The following is a 25,885-nucleotide window of genomic DNA, read 5'->3' on the forward strand; positions in this document are numbered from 1 at the left end:
CAAAGTTGGGCATATAACTGACTCTTTTTTAAATCTTACCTTTTTATCTCTCCCAGATCCATATTTATCAGTATCTGTTCCATGAGTGATTACAATACATGCTTAGCTGGTGACACTGCATCATCACAGAGCATGAAACCAAGCGTTTTACTCAACAGTTGCATATCTTTGCAAAACGTTGATTTTTAAACCTGTTTTACACCTCATAAAATTACATGAAACTGCAGAATCCTGGGAAATACCTTACCCCTGTAGGCCAAGCGCCGTATGTGGTACAGTGTCTCCAGCATAGCACTTATTGGACATGTCATGGAGTGTGTAAATCAGATTTGCAAAGGAGAGAAAACGCAAACTGTGGGGAACTCCATATTACCTCTGCTCTTTCAGGGTGTGTATTCATAAATTCATGAATAGATTTAAAAAAAAATTAGGACTGTCAAGTGATTAAAAAAATTAATCGCGTGATTTAACAGCAGTAAAATACCATTTATTTAAATATTTCTGGATATTTTCTACATTTTCAAATATATTGATTTAAATTACAACACAGAATACAAAGAGTACAGTGCTCACTATAAACCCCTACCTCGATATAGTGTGACCCAATATAACACAAATTTGGATATAACGCGGTAAAGCAGTGCTGCGGGGGGGGAGGGCTGCGCACTCCGGTTGATGAAAGCAAGTTTGATATAATGCGGTTTCACCTATAACAAGGTAAGATTTTTTTTGGCTCCCGAGGACAGCGTTATATCGAGGTAGAGGTATATTTATTTTTTTTTTTTACAAGTATTTGCCCTGTATAAAAACAAAAGAAATAGTATTTTTCAATTCACCTCATACAAGTACATAGTGCAATCTCTTTATTATGAAAGTTGAACTTACAAATGTAGAATTATGTACAAAAAAACTACAGTCAAAAATAAAACAACATAAAATTTTAGAGCCTGCAGGTCCACTCAGTCCTACTTCTTGTTCAGCCAGTCACCCAGACAAACAAGTTTGCAGAAGATAATACTGCCCACTTCTTGTTTACAATGTGACCTGAAAGTGAGAACAGGTGTTCTCATGGCACTGTTTGTAGCAGGTGTCGCAAGATGTTTACATGAGAGATGTGCTAAAGATTCATATGTCCCTTTATGCTTCAACTACCATTCCAGGGGATATGCGTCCATGCTGATGATGGGTTCTGCTTGATAACAATCCAAAGCAGTGCAGACTGATGCACGTTCATTTTCATTATCTGAGTCAGATGTCACCAGCAGAAAGTTGATTTTCTTTTTTGGTGGTTTGGGTTCTGTAGTTTCTGCATCGGAGTGTTGCTCTTTAAAGACTTCTGAAACCATGCTCCGCACCTCGTCCCTCTCAGATTTTGGAAGGCACTTCAGATTCTTAAACCTTGGGTTGAGTGCTGTAGCTATCTTTAGAAATTTCACATTGGTACCTTCTTTGCGTTTTTGTCAAATGTGCCATGAAAGTCTTCTTAAAATCAACAACATGGGCTGGGTCATCCATCTGAGACTGCTATAACATTAAATATGTGGTGGAATGCAGGTAAAATAGAACATGGGACATTGAATTCCTTGGGTGAGAATTCTGTCACAAATTTAATTAACACGTTGTTTTTTTTTTTAACGAGCATCATCAGCATGGAAGCATGTTCTCTGGAATGGTGTCCGAAGCATGAAAGGGTCTATGAATGTTTAAAATATCTGGCACGTAAATACCTTGCAATGCCGGCTACAAAAGTGCCATGCAAATACCTGTTCTCACTTTCTGGTGACATTGTAAATAAGAAGTGGGCAGCATTATCTCCCCTAAATGTAAACAAACTTGTTTGTCTTAGCGATTGGCTGAATAAGAAGTAGAACAGAGTGAACTTGTATACTCTGAAGTTTTACATTGTTTTGTTTTTGAGTGCAGTTATATAACAAAAAAACCCCCTATATTTGTAAGTTGTACTTTCACGACAAAGAGATTGCACTACAGTACTAGTATGAGGTCAATTGAAAAATACTATTTTTTATGATTTTTACAGTGCAAATATTTGTAATAAACAATATACACTTTGATTTGAGTTACAGCACAGAATACTATATAAAAATGTAGAAAAACATCCAAAATACTCAAATTTCAATTGGTGTTCTATTGTTTGAGTGCGATTAAAACTGTGATTAATTGCGATTAATATTTTTGAGTTAATCGCATGAGTTAACTGCAATTAATCAACAGCCCCTCTTTTCCCCCCCTCTCCTCCCCCCCCCCCAAAAAAAATCAAACGCACAATAATTTGATGTCTTGGATGGAAACTGAGCTTACTGCAATTCCGACTTCTCACGAAGAAAACGTACATCACTTTAGATCCTTGACATTGGTGATTGTGCATGTGTTTTTGGCAATGTGGACTCAGATTTTAGAAGATTGTGTTAACCTTTAATCTTTACATTGCATGTCCTGATTTTTCAGCAACTTTTTTCTTTTAAAGTAATCGGCCAGTGAAGTTTACAGAGAAATCCAGGCCTGGAGTTCAGATGCTTTGTTCTTCTTTTAGTGTTGGTAAGTTGTATGCACGTTGATATTGGCCATTTTTTCATTTTTTCCACTAATCTACAGAAACATTCTGTCAATTTCAACTGTCCTACACTTGTAATAAATCTTCTTATTCCTCTCCTTACACTCCAGAATTGGATGTAAGGATCCATATAACTTTATCCTGTTCTTTTGTACAAAACCTTGTTTTATACAATCATAGAAGTGTAGGGCTAGAATGGGCCTAGAGGTTATCTAGTTCAGCCCCCTGCCCCAAGGCATACCTTGACCATCCCTGACAGATGTTTGTCCAACCTGTTTTTAAAAATCTCCAGTGACAGGGATTGTACAATCTCTTGCAGAAGCCTATTCCAATGTTTAACAACTCTTACAGTTAGGTTTTTAGACTCATAGATTATCAGGGTTGGAGGGGACCTCAGGAGGTCATCTAGTCCAATATCTAATCTAAATCTGCACCCCTGACTCCTTCACACTTGCTCCGAGATCCCTGTCGTCGTTGCTGATCTGATTAGGGTTATACCTGGCAGTATCATAAGTATCCACATGGATGAGCAGCATGGAGTAGTTGTCAGAGACACAGATGAACCTTGCAACCTTTCCATAACACCTTGGATGCAGGCTCCAGGCAGGTAGTGCATCTTCTGGGACAGCCGATCAGGCCAGCAGATGAATAACGTTTAGCATCTGGGAAAGAATGGACAAGACTTTCTTAACAAAGAACTTGTTACAACTGAACCTTGCAAGTTACTTTGCCCTTTCCTGTGCTGAGCACATCAGCTACTTCTGGAGCACTCTTTCTAGTTGGGCAAATAAGAGTGTAGCTGTAAATACAATGTTGGGCTCTTACATGACATTCTAGAACATGACTGATATGCCCTATTGATACCTCCAGCCTAGAGAACTATATGATCTCTTGCATTATCAGAACTATAATGCATTGGTGACCTTCCAGAAAACACCATCCTAGCCACCATGGATGTAGAGGCTCTCTACACAAACATCCCATACACTGATGGAATACAAGCTGTCAGGAACAGTATCCCTGATGATGCCACAGCACAACTGGTTGCTGAGCTCTGTGCCTTTATCCTCACACACAACTATTTCAAATTTGATGACAATATATATCTCCAGATCAGTGGCACCGCTATGGGCACCCGCATAGCCCCACAATATACCAACATTTTTATGGCCGACCTGGAACAACACTTCCTCGGCTCTCATCCACTCACGCCCCTTCTCTACCTACGCTACATTGATGACACCATCATCTGGACCCAAGGGAAGGAGACTCTGGAAAAATTGCACCACGATTTCAACAGCTTTCACCCCACCATCAACCTCAGCCTGGACCAATCTACACGGGAGGTCCACTTCCTAGACACCACGGTGCAAATAAGTGATGGTCACATTAACACACCCTATACCGAAAACCTACCGACCGCTATGCTTACCTTCATGCCTCCAGCTTCCATCCCAGGCACACCACATGATCCGTTGTCTACAGCCAAGCACTGAGGTACAACCATATCTGCTCTAACCCCTCAGACAGAGACCAACACCTACAAAATCTCCATCAAGCATTCTCAGAACTACAATACCCACACGAGGAAATAAGGAAACAGATCAACAGAGCCAGACGTGTACCCAGAAGCCTCCTACTGCAAGACAAACCCAAGAAAGAAACCAACAGGTCTCCACTGGCCATCACATACAGTCCCCAGCTAAAACCCCTCCAACGCATCATCAGGGATCTACAACCCATCCTGGAAAATGACCCCACACTTTCACAGACCTTGGGTGGCAGGCCAGTCCTCGCCCACAGACAACCTGCCAATCTGAAGCATATTCTCACCAGTAACTGCACACTGCACCATGGTAACTCTAACTCAGGAACCAATCCATGCAACAAACCTTGATGCCAACTCTGCCCACATCTACACCAGCGACACCATCACAGGACCTAACCAGATCAGCCACACCATCACCGGTTCATTCACTTGCATGTCCACCAATGTAATATACGCCATCATATGCCAGCAATGCCCCTCTGCTATGTACATCGGCCAAACTGGACAGTCTCTAAGGAAAAGGATAAATGGACACAAATCAGATATTAGGAATGGCAATATACAAAAACCTGTAGGAGAACACTTCAACCTCCCTGGCCACACAATAGCAGATCTTAAGGTGGCCATCCTGCAGCAAAAAAACTTCAGGACCAGACTTCAAAGAGAAACTGCTGAGCTTCAGTTCATCTGCAAATTTGACACCATCAGTTTAGGATTAAACAAAGACTGTGAATGGCTTGCCAACTACAAAACCAGTTTCTCCTCTCTTGGTTTTCACACCTCAGCTGCTAGAAGAGGGCCTCATTCTCCCTGATTGAACTAACCTCGTTATCTCCAGCCTGATTCTTGCTTGGTTATATATACCTGCCCCTGGAAATTTCCACTACGTGCATCCGACAAAGTGGGTATTCACCCACGAAAGCTCATGCTCCAAAATGTCTTAGTCTATAAGGTGCCACAAGACTCTTTGCTGCTTTTGCATTATCAGTGGGTATCTATATATATGCTCTGTGCTTTCAGTAATGCTCTGAAGATTCATCACAACAGTAGGTTGGCAGAAGGTTTGTGACAAATCTGCTGCTGCTTTTCTGGCTTGTGATTGGAGGATGATAGCTCATACAGGAGGGGGAAGGTTCTGTAGCCATTAAGAGGACAGTTAGAGACCTGGCGGGACAGCGCTGAAGGTAGCTGTTCCAGGTGGTGACTGAGCTGGGGTTTCTGGAGTTAGATTCATCTGTATTAAGAGAAGCAGGACACATGTATGTAATGTAAATAAAATACAGTGTGACTTCCTATCAGTTTTTCTCCAGTAACCAAAACTGACCAACTGTAAGGCCCTGTAATTCACCAGAATTCTTATGAGGGGGCAACAGTATATTTAGAATGTGTAATGTGAACTTACTGGCTTTGCATTCACTTTGCACATGTCTTAATGTCTTGTATGCTTTGACCATGCTTCTTTCAGTTCCCAGTGGTTGGATGAATCTTTTATAAACAAAAGCCCGAGAATGAAAACTGTATCCAGCCCCTGCCCCCCCCCACTTTTTTTTGTTTGTTTTTACTCTTTCCCGGCTATAAAATCTCTCATCTTGACCCTTCATTTCATTTACAATGTGGGTATTTCCAGTGAAGAATAGCCAATGTAACACTCTTTTGAACTATGGAGAAGTCTTTCTACTGTAAAAACAGTAGATAATTTTAGCTGCAACCTTGTTTTAGAAAGTTCTTACTATTATACTTCCCTTTAATCTTTCATACTAAAATTTAGTGATTTTACTTTATTATTATTTATGGCTAAAAAAGGATTTGTTAAGAAAAATGAATTTTCACCCCACTTTTGTATAGTGGGAAAAGAGCAAGAAATTTGACACCTGTCAAAATTTTAATCTATCATGTTCTACCTGATATTGTAACAAATGAAAGTTCTTATCCACGTCAGCTTTTTAATTACTGTTTGAATTTTCAGGTGGTACGTTTCTAGCAACAGGCAGTACAGATCATGTTATCAGGATGTATTTTTTTGGCTCTGAAACACCTGAAAAAATAGCTGAACTGGAAAGCCATGCTGTAAGTAAGATTGTTAAATCTACAAGTCACCTATTTAAAATACTTAAAGAACTGTGTTGGGGGTTCTAGCAGCATTCTAGATATGGTTTTAAAAGTTTACTGGATTAAAATTTTGCATACTGGTCTGAAAAGCTAAGTGACAGTAACTTGAAGCACTTATATGGGTTTAATGAATTGAGGGATCATATCATAATGATATTTTAAGTATGTTTTATTTTAAGTATGTTTCATACACTAAGGCCTCCTTATACAGTTCTGCAGGTGTGAAGTAAGGTAAATGTTGTTCTTGTTTTTAAGGCTCCTTTGCATTTATACCACTGTAGAAGTGTAATTTATTACTGCACCACAAATGAAAGTACGCACGTCTTGCATGTTTTACATTAGAATTTGTATCGGGTTTTAATGTTAAACATGCAAGACATAATGCATCACAAATGAAAGTACACACTTAAGACATAATAGGGTATACATACTAAAATGATTGTATTTATCACTTATGGATTTAAGCTTGCAATACTGTATGGTATAACTTGAAATTCGGTGAATATTTTAGATCAGAAATAGTTAGTGGGTATTTTCAATAAATATTTCTTCTTACAACTTAAGTATTAGGGCCACTAAAGGCCACTTGAGTTGCAGTAGTCTGACTCCCTGTATTTGATAGGACTGCTCCCAACACTGGTTCCCCTAATGGCTTATGTAACCTACTGAGTATCTACAGTGATGGTGCCCAATTTTCTCTTCAATTGCTCTTACTGTTAATAACTTCCTTAATGGCTAGCCCAAGTATTTTCTAGCATGTTCCCTGCTTTACAAAATAAAATAAAAATCCTTCCTTTATAGATGTTCTCTGGAGCCTGATTCACATTTATCCTGCTCTGGAAGTGTAAAGGAGCCTTAAAGCAAGAATAAATGTTTACCCTTACTTTACACTTGCAGAACTATAAAAGGAGGCCTTAGTGTATGAGAATTTGGCCCCCTGTGTTTATAGACATTGTGATCTTGGGTCCTCCTCCACAACATAAAAACTTAGCTTCTCTTCTTTGGTTCTTGTAAGTGTTATTGCTGCCTTATTGGGTAACTTGATTTAGTGTTCTTCCCCTGTTTGTTGCTTATCTCCTCTAGGAACGAGATATCTACCATCTATTATGGGTGCAGAAGCATTAGAGGAATGTAGACCAGCAAGCATGCTTACTTCTTAATTTGTGTATTATACCATTTTTGAGAGAGAGAGAGAGAGAGATGTATATGTAGAGAGAATGAAGGTGGGGGTGGAGGGGCAGGTAATACATAATTCCATAAAACCATGGTTTTAGCAGTATGAGCTGGGAATGGTTACATTACTTGTGTGCCAATAAACCTTAATACATGAAGGTGTGGTATATAATGTGTACCGCATGCTTTATAAAATAGGGTTTGAGTTTTTAATTTTTTTTATGCATCATTCGCCTATGAAGTAAGGCATCTTTAGCACCATGAGTCCAGCTGTACAGGACTCTTAAGAGATACAAAACTATCAAATGTGTTTAAAACACCTCTACATGTCAGTTTTAAAGACACATACCTTGGTAATTTTCAGGGTTAGAAACGAGAATTGTGTCTGGTTGGAAAGTGGTGTATTCACTTAGTGTAAAAATCCTATTTCCAGAGCTCATAAGTTGCTTTTTAGCATACCTTAAACTTATCACTTGTGCAGGACAGAGTAGTGCATGACCTGGGCCATGGGTGTGTGTGGTTCATGGAGAGAATTCTATATTTAGGCCAAGAAGAAGAGAACACTTTTTTTTTTTTCTGGCAGGTTAATTTTTTTTAAATGACTGAAGCTGTTTGAAGTTTTAAATGTTAGAATGGGTTCATCCGGTTTTAGCCCACGCAAGCTTATGCCCAAATAAATTTGTTAGTCTCTAAGGTGCCACAAGGACTCCTCGTTTTTGCTGATACAGACTAACAGGCTACCACTCTGAAACCTGTTTAATCAAAATTGTTCTGCGATGGGACAGTTTTCTGCAGTGTGTTGCAAAAGAGATCACATTCTCTGGGACTTGGCTAATACTTTTTTCTGATCCTGTATGTTAACTTCTTTTGTAAAGAAGGCTACGTACATTTTCTAAAAGAAATTAAGTTCCCGATTAAAAATAATTTAACTTCTAACCTCTTTCTTAAAAACTTTTTTTTCTTTTGCAGGACAAAGTTGACAGCATTCAGTTTTCGAACGGTGGTGATAGGTATGTTGCAATACTCAACATGTAAATATGTCCTTTAAATGTTTTGGCATTAAATACCTATTGTCACATTCATGGAGTGCTCAACTAAGAAAATCTGATATAGCTGTAATTTGAAGGATGATCTATATTTCTCTAGAGTGCAGTGTTCACTTGAATTTCAGCTCTGTGGTTTTGTTCCATGTGAATATTTTAACATATCTTCTATTTGGATAAACTGATTTTTTTAACATTATTATTATTATTATTATTATTATTATTATTTTATTATATGACACTTTCCCATATAATAATAATAATATCTAATAAGAATTAAGGATTGGCTTTTCAAAGCAGCAAACATTGGCCTAACTCTCTTCTGCCATTTAAGGCAGTGGTAAAATTTTCGTTGTCTTAAATGGGAGCAGTTAACTCATGCTGAGCAGTTTTAAAAACCACACCCATAAATCTTACAAAGCAGCAGTGCATATATTTAAGCAAAGGACGCTGTCTGGATTGTCCAGGTTGGTATATCCTTTCAGTCACATTTACGATGTCTGTAAAGCTGCTTTTTTCCCCTTTTTTGTGTGTGGTGTTTTATTTTGTTTAACTGGCTCTTTGGTAGCTTGTTGAAGAGAGATCCTGAATATTGGGTTTGATGTAACAGGGGAAGGGAGGACACTTTGATTTGCTAGCTCCTGCTACTGGGAGTCCTTACAGAAGATTGCTCATTCTTTGACACTGCCAGGATCTTCCACCCCCTTCCTCTCCCAACCTCCTTGCTACACACACATTCCAGTACCGGCTTGTCTTCCCACACCTAGAAATGTGCTGTATCCTGCTAGTGTCAAGTTATATCACAAGCACCTTCTCTTTCCCTCATCTGAGCATCAGTTTCCCTATGCATAATCCAGTCTTGCAGGGCATACTCTCCATTTAGCCTGCTTATCAGCTCCAGCACTACCTTTTTTGCCACCCCTTTTCCATGTCAGATGCTAGGAACGCTACACCTCTGCATCACGTCCACTAGAAGCCCCCTAATTGGATCTAAGGCTTCAGGGGAAGGAAGTAGTAGGAAGAAACTATTTAATTTTATCATAATGCCCACAGGGCCATCTAAGTATTTGGACCCCATTGTACTTTGTGCTGTACAGAGAAAGATAGAATCAGTTCCTGCACCAAGGAACTTACAATCTAAGAAATGGACTTATTTGGTGAAGTGTGCCAAGTATTGCTATGACACTGCACTGCTGTCTGCTCAGCTGTTTTGTTTTGTTAGTGGCTTCAGCAAACCACCCTAATTTTGCAATGTGTTTTTGATCAGGAAATTAAAGCAGGGACTGGAAACAGCAATATCTTTAATAAAATTGTATGAAATCATTTTAACTTTTTTCTTCAAGTATGGTTTTACAGAAAAAGGATTTTACAAAAAAGTGGGGGCATTTTTAATGAAACCAAAGTGCTATTATTATATTATAATAAAATGAATGTGTATGATCTTATTACTTTAAATGCAGAAAAGATCCAAGACAGTAACTGAGTGGCATATTGATAAGTGGCATATTGGAACCATGAATTGCAAACTTTTGTTTTTTACTGGAGACCTAGATAACAGTGACTAAGGATGCTTTTGTAATTTACACCTAGCCTGGAGGTTGCAGTTTTTCCTTATAAATATGGCTTTTTCTACAGTAATCCTTGTCTTTGGCATTTTCATGTTGCAGTAACGCAGTGATATCTACATGGGGCTACTATTTTATGCAATCTAGAAATTATAATCGGTAGAAAGTATGGCCGCTTTCTTGCTTAGCTGTGTTTCTCATGCAGGATATGGATGGAGCTCAGGCATAAATCTACCCTTTGTTGCAGTTCCTTTCCCAGCGCAATTTTTAAAATATTTTTGATCTGTAAAGCCCTACATGAATTACATCCTGGATATCTCAGGCTGCCTTTCTCTGTCTGATGCCACAGCATTTGAGCTAAGGGTTTTGATTTAATAAGGAAGGACCTGGAGACAGGTTTTTCATGAAGAGTCCTTAACTCAGAACTTTGTTTCCCTGTTGTTCTGCCAGTTCTCAGATTTGTTGACCTTGAACTCACATAGAAAGCTCATCTTTTTCTTAGGCTTTCTCTGGGAAAGAAGTCTGAGTTTTGGTCGTTGGAGAGTCTAAGCTTGGATCGGAAAGATAACTTGTTTTGGTCGTTATTCCATTTTGTAGGTTTTATTTAACCTTGTGTTTATGCCCCCAGAACTCTGGATGGGTGTATTTTTAAGTAGAAATACTGTGACTATACTTTTGTGTACTAGATAAAATCTTTTACAATTATTTCAAGGTTCATAAGTGGCAGCAGAGATGGAACAGCCCATATCTGGCATTTCCAGCAAACAGAATGGAGGAGTATCTTGTTGGATATGGCTGATCGGTTACCAGGGTATGCTGAGTGTCTTCTATTTATGTGTGTTTATGGGGAGTCGGGGTACTCTGAAAGATTCACTATATCTGCTTGGAATCTAATCTAAATTCTGCACCTTTTACTGTAAGTATGTGTGTTGTTTTTTGATTAGTGTATTAAAGAAGTTCCTCTTCCATATAATATCCATTTTCTTCTCCAGAAGAAAAATGCCCATTCTTTACTGAAGCCTGCTGCATCTGATTCCTTTCTAGCAATCCAGAAGCCCTGTTCCTACCATAAATTGTAACTTTATCATAACTTGATTTGCTTTAATTAGCATAGCAATTTGATTTTTTTCCAAAAGTGTTCTTTAGTTTTCACCCACATATTGTGGCATCACAAACTGCTCCCAGAGTTTCAAAATGAAAATTCCAAAAATCTAAATGTGCTCCTAATTTTGAGGAAGTCAGTTTCATATGGGCTTCATCTAAAAAGATGGAGGTAATTTTGTGCACCCTATGAGATACACTAAATTTTAGCAGTGCTTTCCCCTCCCTTCTTCAGAGGCCAACATTCAGTGAATTGAATTTGTTTTATTTTATGTCTCTCTTGTTTTCAACAAATCTTTTTGACATGCACATGTAGGGACTGTGAATTAAGACATACAAAGTGGGTTCAACAGCCTTTTTCTTCAAAAAAGAAGCAAGAGTAACTTAGAGTCAGACTTCAGAGCAGATTGAGAGTCCCAGGTCCTTGGTTTCTGGTATCCTTATAGCTCATTCTGATTCTTAACTTCAATATTCTAATAAATTTCGTATTGAATGTACTGTGTGATAACTTACACAGACATCCAATTCTCATGAAGCTTACCTAATTAAAACAAAGGGTGAAAAAAGATATCTGAACATCATTGGACTGTTGGGTGGATTTTTTTTTTTAAAGTATCAGTTCTTCAGTGGGTTCACTAACATTTTGAGCCTAAAACATATCAGTGGTATATTTCCATTAAATTTAAAAAACACTTGTTTTGCACGCAATTTTGTGATTTAAAGTAAAACCTACCAAAGCAAGAAAACTCAGATTTAAAGTTTAAGATATCAACACATTCTATGGTCAAGTTACTGCAGAAATATCAAAACAGTGGACAAGTTACTACTAGAGTTTAATCCTTAGTTCAATATGTCTGATTCTTAATATCATAACAGAGTTCAATATTTGTTTAGATATTGAAATGAACACTTATTTTAAAAGTTATGCTTACACTGGCGATGTTCTTTTTAAATAGTGGCTCTCATTCAGAAGAAGACAGATTTATGAAGCCAAAAGTAACAATGATAGCTTGGAATCAAAATGATAATTTTGTTGTTACTGCTGTGAATAATCATCTGCTAAAAGTTTGGAATTCTTATACTGGGCAATTACTTCATGATATGGTGGTATGTAATGATCTTACCTGCTTTTTAAAATATGCAGCCTTTCTCTCTCGTTAGTATTAAAGTGGCATTTGCATGTTGAATTGGTCATTAAATTTGATTTGTCTTGGAAGCTTGTATCCGAATATAATGCATGTATAGTGCTTATTTTAAAAAAAAAACACCCCAAAACCCAAGAGCTTCCATTCCCCACACACACACAAAAAAATCCCAGTGTGTGCAAAACAATAATATTGAGCCTACCTTCCATGTGGAATAGGGAAAAGCTTGAGACTTTTTTCTTCAATAAATATCAAATCCCATTTTTTTTTTTAAATTAAGTAGGTATGTTGCTATCTTTGTTTGAATCCAGCCAGTGGTATGGTTCAAAAACAGTCTTTTCTTTGTCACAAGGTTCCCTGATTATTGCACCCATCTACAGTGTTTATTGTCACTTCCACAATTGCTTGAATGTTGGTACCACCAAAAGTTCTCAGATTTCTGGAGGGTCTGAGGGTCTTAAAAGTCTAGGATGCATGAATTCAGAACTCTCTAACGTATTAATTGTAAACTTGTGATTTTTATATGCCTATTTTTCCATATTAAAATAGGGACATACGGATGAAGTATTTGTGTTGGAGACCCACCCTTTTGATTCAAGGATTATGTTATCTGCAGGCCATGATGGCAATATCTTTATATGGGATATTACAAAAGGCAACAAAACTAAGCATTATTTTAACATGGTAAGATCAAATTATTATATATTCCTCTGCCTTTTTCAGGATATGCAAAATGTTTGAGCAATTGTGATCAGAGCATCTTCTCTCCCCCACTCTTCTCACTTTTGGGGCTTCTAAAATGGTGGTTTGACTTTAAAGACCAACAGGGCCAAATTAAAGCCCTTACCCTGTGTAGTCCCCTTGTTATATTTAGACCAGCACCTCAAGGCTCATTCTGACAAGTAATTACAATGTTAGCTGTGTCTTTAAGAATGCTACTATCATTTAAGTCAGAAAGTGATGGTTCCTTTTTTTTGTGGTTCGCCCAGCTATATGGAGCTCACTTTATTCTTGACAGGTGTCTTGACAGCCTATCCTTCTCCACTTTTAAATAACTTATTTTTCCCCCAAGTTGTGCTAGTATAACCACTGTTCACACTTTTTTTGTTCCTTTCTAGATGTAGACAATAAGGGATTGGCTTTGTATCTTGTACTTTGTCTGGAGGATATCTTTGTAAAGTGCTATAGCAGTGAGGTGCTTTAAAAAGTAGCATTTGATATTAAAGTGTCTTTGTTTAAAAATATAAAGCTTTGTAAAAAGCATGTTTTTAGCTGTTGTAGTTCAAATTACAGTAGATCCACAACCTTAAATAAGTCTCTCTTAAAATTTGGACCTATCTAGGAAATGAAATAGCTGACTATAGATTCTTGATTTTGCAATCTAAATAAAATTATATGTTCCTCTTTTTTATACTGAGAATAGGTTACATATGGTAGAGACCTAGGATAAATCTCTAAATTTCTCATATTCCCCTCTCAGCCGTATTTGGGGGTACGTTACTTGATGGGGCCCAAGCTTGTAATCACATCTGCATGGGTGAATGCTGCTGCTTTGCAAAGTGGAGCTGATTTCAGAGAGACTCTACAGGTGTTAAGGGTCTTTCGATGCAGATCCAATTCCAAGATCAGAGTCCTAATTATCATGTAATGAGGAACGTTAAATAAACTGAATGTAACAAAAAAGATTTCACTGTAACATATAGTAGGAGAAACATGACCTTGTTTTTAAATAACAGGGAGTCTCTGGTGATTGAAGTTTGGATAAGGCTGTACAATGTTGCTTGTTCCAAAAAATATGACACAGCCTACCTTGAGTTTCATTTCTTCAATCTAGATTGAAGGACAAGGACATGGTGCTGTTTTTGACTGCAAGTTTTCATCAGATGGACAACATTTTGCCTGTACAGATTCTCATGGGCATCTGTTGATATTTGGTTTTGGGTGTAACAAGCCTTATGAAAAGGTAAGTTCAGGTTTCAGTTGACGTTTGTGGTGATGACTAGAGAAATAAATGAATTCATGTGAAAAATATACTGCATACTTGGATATATGTATTTACTATCATGACTTCTGGTTTTTGTTTTTATTTTGCTTTGCTTAATAAGCAGTTATTTTTCCTCTTAGAAGAATGTCTGAAGTGCCAGTCTATCGTAAAAAAAAAATAATAAAAAAATTACAACTCTTATTCCAAATTTATCATTTGAGGGTTTTTTCCCTAACTCTCCTACCTATTCAACTTCGGATCAAAAAGGGAAAAGTGGTTCATTTCTTCTTGCTTATCATCATCAGTAATAAAAGTTTGGATTGTTACCTCTTTGACACTTTTGCACCCCTATTTTACTTCAGTGCAGTTAGTTGGATGCAACTGAAAGCTTAATTTTGATTGCAGAATCTTTGTTTCTGCTGCTAAGTCTTGATGAAGAAAGAACTTTGCCTGACTTTGAGATCCCACAGCAAATTTGGAGGTTAGCAGTTGGAGAACCATATGTTTAGATGGAAACAAAGCAAATGTTTGCTAAATGTTAAATTAAAAATGGAAATTTGAAATGCTGTTTTATAGTTACTTTTCAGGGTAGAGCAGCAATTTTATTTAATATAGGATTGCAGAACTTTCAGTGTATTATCCTCTCAAAGACCAACGTACTGAATACTTTTAACTGCTTGCCTATCAATATTCCTTTCTTTTATGAGGGATATGATATCGTCAGAGCAACACAAATCTAGGATGGCATAGGATCTTTGTGTGGCGTTTTTCCTTTTGAGAACTTGGTCTCTGTACCAGGGATCGGCAACCTTTGGCATGCGGCTCGCCAAGGTAAGCACCCTGGCGGGCCGGCCTGGTTTGTTTACCTACCTGTTCGGCCAATCGCGGCTCCCACTGGCTGCGGTTCGCTGTCCCAGGCCAATGGGGGCTACGGGAAGCAGCGTGGGCCGAGGGATGTGCTGGCTGCCGCTTCCCGCCGCCCCATTGTCCTGGAGCGGCGAACCGCGGCCAGTGGGTGCTGTGATCAGCTGAACCTGCAGACGCGGCAGGTAAACAAACAAGCCCGGCCTGTCGGGGGGGCTTGCCCTGGCGAGCCGCGTGCTAAAGGTTGCAGTCCCTACTTTATACCAATTATCAGGGGGTCGCCGTGGTAGTCTGTATCCACAAAAACAAGGAGTCTGGTGGCACCTTAAAGACTAACATGTATTTGGGCATAAGCTTTCATAGGTAAAAAGAAGTGGAAGAAAAAAGGAAGTGAAGTGTGTTTTTTTTTTTTTTTTTACCCACGAAAGCTTATGCCCAAATACATGTTAGTCTTTAAGGTGCCACCTGACTCCTTGTTGTTTCTATATCCATTGTCGCAGTAGGAGGTAAACTTAGTATAATTTTCTTCTACATACAAGTTCTTTAACATACCTTTTTTTCAAGTTGATAATATGCAAGCTTCATTCCAGATTCCTGATCAGATGTTCTTCCACACTGACTACCGACCATTGATTCGAGACGCTAACAATTATGTCCTAGATGAGCAGACACAACAGGCTCCTCATCTCATGCCACCTCCGTTCTTAGTAGATGTGGATGGAAACCCTCATCCAACAAAATACCAGCGATTAGTACCAGGAAGAGAGAACTGTGCAGACGAACATTTGATTCCTCAACTGGGATATATAGCAACAAGTAAGAAATAGTAATTTCAACTTCGGGATCTGTCTGTGTCTGACTGGACTTTAGAATCATTGCATTCTTTTGAATAGGAAAAGATTAATGTTCTACATTTACCTCGAAGTTATTTATATATTTTTATTTGAGATTTATGTTGTTGGGTTTTAATGCAACTGTAATATATTGTCTTGTAACACAAATGTCTATTGGATGTAATATTGTCTGATCAAGAATATTTGCTATAGTTTCAGCTTTTAGTTGCTGGTTTACAAAGAGGCTATAATCACTAATACACTGACAGGTAATGAAGGTGGTGGTTTAGCTCAAATTGAAAAGGTGTGAGTTCTTTGGAACAAAATATTTCATCTGTCTAGTGTCTTTTAGTTTATAACTGGTTTCCTGGCTGTATGCAACCATAGCATGGGTATGCAAGAATCAGTAAAGAAGTTTGAAACACATTACAATTAAGACACATTAAGAGACAATATTACAAACAATAACAAAAAATCTTTGCCTGTGGTATGGGTAACATCGTAAAATTATTGAAACAGAGTTTCTTAATCTAATTTGCTTTTATGTTTCTCCAAACCAATAAATGCAAGGAGTAAACAGTGAAAATAGTCTGTTTCACATTTTTATGGAGGTTTTTTGGTTAATTTCATTTTCTGATGCCATATTTGGGTTGCCGCTGTTGCAGGGCATATATATTTTTTAAAACTCATGAATTATTTCTGTTCATTTTAGGTTTGGTAAATGTGTCCTTTTTTAAAATATTAAGTAATATAAATAACTTGTGGGTGATTATCCACGTTACACTTCAGAATTATCGAGTACTCAATTTTAGAAGAGCTTAAATTTTAAGGTGTGCTGTGAAGGTGATCAGCACAGCCAACTTTAGGTCTATGGCAGTTAACCATTTTGCTTGTGCTTTGTATTAAATTTGCCAGGTGATGGAGAGGTTGTTGAGCAAGTGATAGGCCAGCAAACTGTTGACCAGGATGAACAAAATCTGGAACCCAACATTCTTGATGGCATGATAAGACAATTACAGCAACAGCAAGACCAAAGAACTGGATCAGATCAAGAAGTTGTTCCAAATGGACTACAGAATGGAGAAGGAACGCCTAGAAGAGGTCAGTAACTACTGGTAAATATTTGTTTAGGTATGGGGAGGGGGAAATCCCTTCATCTGAAGAGTTTTTTGTGCTACTTTTGAGTATGAAATAGTCCACATGGGTTCTAGTCTAAAACTGGGATTTTTGCTGTGCCTTTTGGGCTAAAACACCTCCAGATACTTCTGTAAATGTATCTGAAAAGGTTGAATCTCCAGCTTTTGGTACATACAACCTTAAACATACAAAAAGCGTTGATTTTGATTGCAGGCAGCTAAATATTTAAGGATATATGTAGAGTACTGTAATATTTCAAGAGTTCTTGAAACTCATTTTTTTACTTTTTTCTAAAGTGTGCAAAATTGTCTTTTCATTGAGTAATGGTTTCTTCTCCCTTTCTTTACCTTGTGGACTTCAAGTGGATTTAAAATGAACATGGTTCTGTTCAATGTGTATGTACCTATGACTATAAAAGTGTCATGCTGGGAATGGTATTTAGGTAGCTAGCTAGCTGTTGGTGCAAAATCAGCAGGAAAAACTCAAAACATCTTTCATACTGTGCTGCCTTTCATTAGGGTTTGAAAGTAGCAGTGGAAGTAATAAAGATTTTTAAAACAGCTTGAAATCCCAGATGTATTTATCACCAGAGAAGGCAATCCATTCACAAAGTTTGGATTCTTCAACATGTTTCCTGTGAGCTTTCTTTCGTTGGAGAATGTTAATTTCTAATTTACAGTCAAACAATTGGGGCAAACTAGACACCAAAGCTGTCCGGTGGCAGAAGATCTTTTACTCTTTCATCATCATCTTTTTAGGTTTTAGAAGGCCAAGTTTAGACATCCAGTCCCCCCCCAATATTGGTCTGCGTCGCAGTGGGCAAGTGGAAGGTGTACGTCAAATGCATCAGAATGCTCCACGAAGTCAAATTGCCACAGAGCGAGACCTTCAAGCTTGGAAACGAAGAGTAGTTGTACCAGAAATACCACTGCATTTATTCAGGTGTGTGAAAATCTAGCTGGCTCATATGAAGGACATTTTTTTTTTTTAAATGAGGTTGCTATCAATATTACTCCACACGTTTAACACCTTAATGTTCTCCTTTATTCAGTGCTATTAGGCCTAAACTTAAAAAATACTCTAACATTTAGTAATTTCAATTTGCACTAATTTCAGTTGCATTCAAAACTAAGTTGGAAAATGTATGTGAAATAAGGGTGAAGGGAGAACTAACTAGTTGGAAAATAACTTGAGCATGTAAGAGGGTTTACTGCAAACAATGAAGTATGTTCCAAAAGAATTGAAAGGATAGTTAGGTTCACTGAATGCTCCTCATTTTCCAGAAAAGTGAGGGTTATAGGGTTACATTCAGTAACTTGGAAAGATTCAAAAAAATATTTTGGAAACTCCTGATCGACTCCTCTCCTGGTATGAGTTGCTATCCATCAGCAACACAGGTGGAGCACTGCCTGAACAGAAAGCAACAGAAGGTTCTTGAAGACAGCTGGCTGCTGTTTTCATACAGGAGCATTAAATGCCTAAGAGGAAGAGAAGGTGCATTTGTTGCTGAGGATAAGAAACAGCAGCACTTGTAGCCAAGGCGGCTATAAAAAGCTTTTTCCTTCTTCCCAGCCTCAGAGCCAGGTATCTGAAAAAGGGAAAGAGTAGGAAAGGTGTTGTCGTCGTCATCACCTGCTTACAAAGCCTGGTGATTGTAGGGAGGAAGAGAAGCAAACCCTCTAGTGTTAAATGGTATCAGCTAAGATTACTTGGCCAGCATGTTCAAAAGGAAAATCTAGAAACCTGTTCCTTTGCAAAGAGAAAATATGTTCTTGGTGCCTATCACTACATAGTGCCTGTTAGCATGATTCAAGTAGTGTAGATGGGACCAAAAAGATGTGTAATGAAGGTGATCTATCCATATATTTGGACCTACTTCTATTGATGGGACCATAGATTGAAAATCGGGGGAGGGTGAAGTTATTTCATCCTGCAAGGGATAGTGGTGAATTTGGGAGAAAAATTCTCTTGTAAATCCTTCTGATCAACCATGTCTGCCAATGTGTGAGGAGAATTTTTTCTTTATGAATTGATAGCTGTATAAAAGCCCTAAATATTTAGAAACCATAGAATTTCTCCGTTGTGTTATAACAATTCCAAGAGAGAATAAAATTTGGACATTTAAACTGTCAATTTTGCTAGGTCCAGTGTCGGAATATAAAGTATTTTAAAGAAGACAAACCTGTAACTACTCAATTTACTTTCAGAATTGTGATTTTACTTTTATTTTGACAAGTTTCAAAAATCTCTTGTAGAAAACAAGAGGAGTACCGGATTGCAAAAGGAGAGGAAGAGAGAGAGCTCTATGCAACAGAGAGGAAAAGGAAGACATTCCAGTTCTCAGAAAAGGTATGAAACAGAAATAGTGAATGATGAGCTCTTAACTTCTGCATGAGAGAGCCGTGAGTTGAAAAAGTACCTACACATGTCTCTGAAGATACCATCTTACAGGATTCTCCCAGACCCCAATGCCCCATTTTTCTGGTAAATTTTTTTATTTTATGGTGACTCCCTTGAATTGGTGTGTTTTTTCTGGGAGTTTCACCTTCCTCCATCCACTGACTGGAACTTGGTTGGCCTCTTGTCTGACAGTCAAGAGCGGGCCTGGATTGGACTTGATGTTGCTATTATTGTATTAAAGGATTCAAGACTGTATAGATAGGGCAGTTTTCCCAGTCACATACAGTACTATTGAGTGTAAAAATAGTGAGAATCCTCCAAGATGATATCTTCAGAGTTCATAGAAATTAATTCAGAGTAGTAGTCTAGTATCACTTTTGTCTTTTGCAGATTACTTTGTGGATTTGATGACATTTTGTGTGCAATCAGTTTCAGGGTTGTTCCTAGATAGTCAGTTTTTCCTTTTCTGTTGTTCGTTGGAAAGGCCCACACAAGACAGAATGGTTTAAATAGGAAAACATGATTGTAAAACTGTAAGCCAACATTGGCAGGGCGATTTGGTGACAGGTAAAGTATCTAGTTACTGTTAACTTTTTTTTTTTAATTGAGTAGATTTCAAATTGGTGTGCTACTAATGGTAAATGAAATGGTGGATTTGCAGCAAGTTCTGTTAGGTTGTAAAATAACCACTATTAATTTATAATAACTTCTTAAAAAATTGAACCTTGAAAGTGGCCGGCCTTTCTCACCAATTCAGAAGAACTATATTTCTTGTTTTGATCTATATTATAAAAAAAAGCTGTTATTTTGACATTTAAAACAACTCCTTGTTTTTGGCTTACAATCAATGCAACTATAAAGAAAGGTATCTTCTCATATGACATTATTTTTTCTTTAATTTCATAAATTGGCCCTCAATTCCGCAGCAGATAATCGAACTACAGAATAAACTAGGAGTCCTGTTTATGTAAATAATCAATTTCACTACACAACTATAATTACTGTTCAAATCTTTTTTTAAAACTTATGGCATTAGGATTTTGACCCTACCGTAAGGTGTACCACATTTAAGCAAAAAGTGGGAACTCTGAATAGCTTGTTAGATCTCAGCTCTTCAAGAGTAGATACTCTGTGTTCTTGTGTGTTCACAATATTTGTTACAAGTCTATAAAATTAAGTTTACTTTCATATTGCAAAGCTATATTTAACTTATGTATTTATGCAAAAATTGGACTGCATTAATTCAGCATTGTATCTTTCTCTGTAACACCTGACTTTTTACTTCTGCATAAATTAGAGTGACTCTGAAGCTTCACTGATACAATCCAAGCGTAGACTACATAGGCGTAAATATCCAAGTTATCGAACACGGAATAACACAGAACAACTTGATTCATCTGATGAGGAGAGGGATGACTGTTTTGGCTTTATAAACCAAGTGAGTGCTTTTCCAAATTCTTTAATTTAGTAACTGGAGTTAGTGGAAAGTATCCTGAAAGTTTCATAAAATGTCAGATTCTTCTTCGAGTGCTTGCTCATATCGATTCCAATTAGGTGTGCGCGCGCCGCGTGCATGTTCGTCAGAAGATATTTACCCTAGCAACACTCGGTGGGTCGGCTGGGTTGCCCCCTGGAGTGGCGCCGTTATGGCGCCGGATATATACCCTTGCCAACCCAACGGCCCTTCTGTTCCTTCTTACCACCCGTGACGGTCATTGGAACTGTGGAGCGCGGCTTTGCTAATCTCCACGTCCCTAGCTACTCGTAGTTCTTTGCTGTTTGTTGTGTGTATAGTTCGAGTTCTTGTAGTTATAGTTAGTATTAGTTAGTGTATATAGTTTAAGGGGGGATCGGGGATTAGCCCCTTCCCTCCACCCTGGTACGGGCCCATGCCCCACTGGGATTCAAACCGTGCTTGGCGTGCCAAAAGCCGATGCCAATAGGGGATCCCCACGACTCCTGCCTCAAGTGCCTAGGGGAATCCCACTTTACCGATAAGTGCCGCATCTGCAAGTCGTTTAAACCAAGGACAAAGAAGGAGCAGGACGTTCGATTGAAACAGCTCCTCATAGAGTCGGCACTTAGTCCTGCAGCGTCGGGTACCGAGCGCCCAACAGACTGCTTCTGTAAGGAGCGCCTCTTCGGCCCCGGACCGCTCCGGTACCGAGAAGGAGCCCCGGCACCGACCCTTACCAGCACCGACATCTGCTTGGCACTGCTCCCTGTCCCCGAGACCCAGGAAGCAACATAGCGCTCCAGCTGCTTCAGCTCCACAGAAGGAGTGCTCTTTGAAGACGGTTCGTCCGGCACCGTCGACTGTGGCACCGCCGATTGTGGCTCCACTGAGCGCGGCACGAGGGCGGTTGAGTCCGGTGCCTGACAGCTCCCCGGCTCATGCTGTGGTTGAGCTTGCCCTCCCTTCTACACCAGAGACCTTCTCCACGGCAAGGGAGCTCATCGCCATGACGGAGTCGACACGGCCTCAACCCCCGGCATCGCTGGTGCGGGTCATACAATCCATCGGGAAACCGGCCCTAGTAAGGCCACCTTCCTTTGGTCCAACAGAGAGACGTCGTTCAAGATCACGGTCTCACAGACGCTCTCGATCACGCTGTTCCCGCTCCCGGCGCTGCTCGCAGTCCCGGCGCCACTCTCCATCGTGGTACCGGTCGCACTCGCGGCACCGTTCGACATCTCGTTCGCTGGCCAGATACGCCCGGTACCGATCCGACTCACGGCACCGCTCTCGGCACCGTGTATCCCGCAGTCGCTCCAGACGAAGGGACTCGAGATCCCGATCGACCTCCTGGCACCACTACGGTAGAAGGTCCCGGTCTCGCTCGCGGTACCATATAGCTCCCGGTACCGCTCCCTGGTTCCACCCCGGGATCGAGCATCCAGAACAGTGGCGCCCTCCCAGGGTCTATCGGCACCGCCGTGGCCATCGAGACACACATGGGTGTCATCGCAGGCTGGTAGCGCATCCTATCCTCAGGAGTGTGACTCTGACGTCCCCAGCCATATATTTCCAGAGAGCCAGAGCCACGAGCAAGGGCCTCATCACTGGTCCTTCTGGACACCGTGGGCATACCACCAAGCCCAAGGTGCTCCATCAGTGGCTCCACGGTCGGTCCCGTCAGAACACTGGGTACCAGAGGCGACAGTAAACCCCCCCCTCCCCCCCACGAGCACGGATGAGGCTCCGATACCATCTGCAGACATCCAGATTCCACCTGACACAGATGACACTTCTCGAGTACAGGAGCCCCCACAGGACCCCCTGGTCCCGGGCCTCTCCTCCTCCTCCTCGCCTGACGAGGCGGTGGCGGGAACATCCTCCTCAGGCCCTCCACCAATTGACCTCAGGGCCCATCAAGACCTTTTGAGACGAGTGGCTCAGAATGTGAACTTACAGGTGGAGGAGGTCCCTGAAATAGAAGACCCTATCGTGGACATCCTATCGGCTGATGCACCTACTAGAGTGGCTCTTCCGTTTATCTGCACCGTACAGGCTAATGCAGACACCATTTGGCAATCCCCAGCCTCGATTCCACCTACAGCAAGGGGAGTAGAGAGAAAATATATGGTCCCCTCAAAGGGGTATGAATATCTCTACATTCACCCACCTCCTTGCTCTTTAGTGGTGCAATCGGTGAACGAAAGGGAGCGTCATGGCCAGCAAGCCCCGGCTGCTAAGTCAAAGGAAGCTAGGCGCATGGACCTCCTAGGCCGCAAAATATGCTCGGCCAGGGGCCTCAACTTAGGGTGGCAAACCAACAAGCCCTCCTAAGTAGATATAATTATAACACGTGGGTGTCCTTGGGGAAGTTTACAGAGCTTCTTCCACAGGAGTCCCGTCAAGAATTTATGGCCCTACTTGAGGAGGGTAAAAAGGTAGCAAGAACCTCCCTCCAAGCCTCTCTGGATGCAGCAGACTCTGCAGCCAGAACTCTAGCGTCAGGAGTGACGATGAGGCGTATCTCCTGGCTCCAGGTATCAGGCCTTCCCCCTGAATTACAACAAACTATTCAGGATTTGCCCTTCGAAGGCCAGGACCTGTTCTCAGATAAGACTGACCCCAGATTGCAAAGTCTGAAGGACAATCGCGTTATAATGCGCTCGCTGGGTATGCATACGCCAGTGACCCAACGCAGGACCTTCCGGCCCCAGCCACACCGCCCTTACGCCCCGCGTAGGCCGCGTCAGGACTTTAGCAGAAGGCGTGGTAGAGGGAATCGTCGGAGGCAGTCTGGCCCTCAAGGAGGTCAAAATCAGGCAACCCCCTAAACCACCAGCGGGGCCCAAGCAGAACTTTCGATGGGATGCCCGAGGGCAGCCCACCAGTTGCTTTACCGGATCCTTTTCTTCCCTTTTTCAACCACCTCTCCCAATTCCTCCCTGCCTGGTCCCAGCTAACTTCAGATCGTTGGGTCCTGCGCATGGTGGAAGTGGGATACCACCTCCAGTTTGTTTCAACCCCGCTCTCCCGCCCTCCCTCCCCGTCCCAGGGACCCCTCTCACGAGCAGTTCCTCTTACAAGAGGTCCAGTCACTCCTAGCCATGGGAGCCATAGAGGAGGTGCCAAAAGACATGAGGGGCAAGGGGTTTTATTCCCTCTACTTCCTAATCCCCAAGGCAAAGGGAGGTCTACGACCAATCCTAGACCTGCGAGAACTCAACAAATTCATGATAAAGCTGAAGTTCCGCATGGTAACCTTGGGGACCATTATCCCGGCCCTGGATCCGGGAGACTGGTATGCTGCCCTCGATATGAAGGACGCGTATTTCCACATCGCAATTTCCCCACCACACAGACGGTACCTCCGTTTTGTGGTCAACCATCAACACTTTCAGTTCACTGTACTTCTGTTTGGCCTTTCTACGGCTCTGTGTGTGTTCACAAAATGCATGGCTGTAGTTGCCGCCTCCCTCCAGCGTCGTCGGGTACACGTCTACCCGTATCTCGACGATTGGCTCATTCGAGGGACTTCCCAGTTACAAGTGTCACAGCACCTGCACATCGTCAGACCTTTTCCGGAGCCTAGGCCTGATGATCAACACAGAGAAGTCTACTCTGACACCCACGCAGAGAGTAGACTTCATCGGAGCGGTTTTGGACTCCAATCTGGCCAGAGCCTGCCTCCCACAGTCGCGTTTTCAAGCAATGGCTTCAATTATTTGAGGTCTTCAAACCGTCCTGACAACGTCGGTGCTCACCTACCTCAGCCTAGTAGGTCACATGGCCTCCTGCACTTTCGTGACCAAGCATGCGAGGCTACTACCCCCTGGAAGGTTCTGGGCTCCCTAACCTGGTGGCTAAACTCCACTCTAGTCTGTGCAGGGATGCCATTCCACCCACTGCAACCCTCGATGGCCCGAACCACGGACGCGTCATCTCTGGGTTGGGGTGCCCACCTCAAGGGCCTTCACACTCAAGGCCTCTGGTCGCCTCAAGAGCTGGCCTTACACATCAATGTGCGGGAGCTGAGAGCGGTCCGTCTAGCATGCCAGGTGTTTCAAGACCATCTCCAAGGCCGTTGCGTATCAGTGTTCACGGACAACACAATGGCCATGTTTTACATAAACAAGCAGGGCAGAGCACGCTCCTCCTTCCTTTGTCAAGAAGCCTTCCACCTCTGGGACTTTTGCATAGCCCATTCGATCGATTTGGTAGCATCTTTTTTCTCCCAGGAGTCCAGAACACTCTGGTGGATCATCTCAGCAGATCCTTCCTGTCTCACGAGTGGTCAACTCGTCCGGACGTCATTCATTCTGTTTTCCGGAAATGGGAGTTTCCCCACATAGATCTCTTTGCCTCCCGAGAAAACAGGAAATGCCAGGTGTTCTGCTCCTTCCAGGGATGCTTCCTGGGCTCCCTCTCAGACGCATTCCTGATCCTGTGGAAGAAGCACCTACTCTATGCCTTCCCACCGTTTCCACTCGTCCACAGAGTCCTACTCAAGCTCTACAGGGACAGCGCCCACCTGATCTTGATTGCTCCAGCGTGGCCGAGGCAGCACTGGTACACCATGTTGTTCGACCTCTCAGTGGCAGACCCGATTCCCCTGCCACTCTGGCCGGATCTCATAACACAGGACTTCGGCAGGCTTCACCATCCGGACCTGCAGTCTCTTCATCTCACAGCATGGTTGCTGCGTGGTTGAGCCAGTCTGAGTTGTGTTGCTCTGCCTCGGTCCAACAGGTGCTCTTGGGCAGTAGGAAGCCTTCCACTAGGATGACATATCTGGCCAAGTGGAAGCGTTTCTCCTGCTGGTGCACTCAGCGTAACTCAGTCCTCGGGCAGGTGTCCGTTCCTACTGTCCTGGACTACCTCTGGTCCCTGAAAGAACAGGGCCTAGCGGTCTCTTCCATAAAGGTGCATCTGGCAGCCATCTCCGCCTTCCACCCAG

General features: G+C 41.2%; 1 protein-coding gene across 1 annotated transcript in view; it reads left to right on the forward strand.

The window, feature by feature from the left end:
* BRWD1 (bromodomain and WD repeat domain containing 1) overlaps positions 1-25,885 on the forward strand; it is a 115,187-nt gene that overhangs the window by 19,608 nt on the left and 69,694 nt on the right. The window contains exons 10-21 of the mRNA XM_039527263.1: positions 2,486-2,556; positions 6,088-6,188; positions 8,373-8,413; positions 10,724-10,822; positions 12,069-12,219; positions 12,807-12,941; positions 14,092-14,220; positions 15,696-15,921; positions 16,854-17,039; positions 17,834-18,017; positions 19,331-19,424; positions 20,773-20,913. Of these exons, the coding sequence (XP_039383197.1) occupies positions 2,486-2,556; positions 6,088-6,188; positions 8,373-8,413; positions 10,724-10,822; positions 12,069-12,219; positions 12,807-12,941; positions 14,092-14,220; positions 15,696-15,921; positions 16,854-17,039; positions 17,834-18,017; positions 19,331-19,424; positions 20,773-20,913 (1,558 nt within the window). The remainder of the gene's footprint in view (positions 1-2,485; positions 2,557-6,087; positions 6,189-8,372; positions 8,414-10,723; positions 10,823-12,068; positions 12,220-12,806; positions 12,942-14,091; positions 14,221-15,695; positions 15,922-16,853; positions 17,040-17,833; positions 18,018-19,330; positions 19,425-20,772; positions 20,914-25,885) is intronic.

The sequence above is a fragment of the Mauremys reevesii genome, linkage group 1 (genome assembly GCF_016161935.1).
Source record: "Mauremys reevesii isolate NIE-2019 linkage group 1, ASM1616193v1, whole genome shotgun sequence".
NCBI classification, from domain to species: Eukaryota; Metazoa; Chordata; order Testudines; family Geoemydidae; genus Mauremys; species Mauremys reevesii.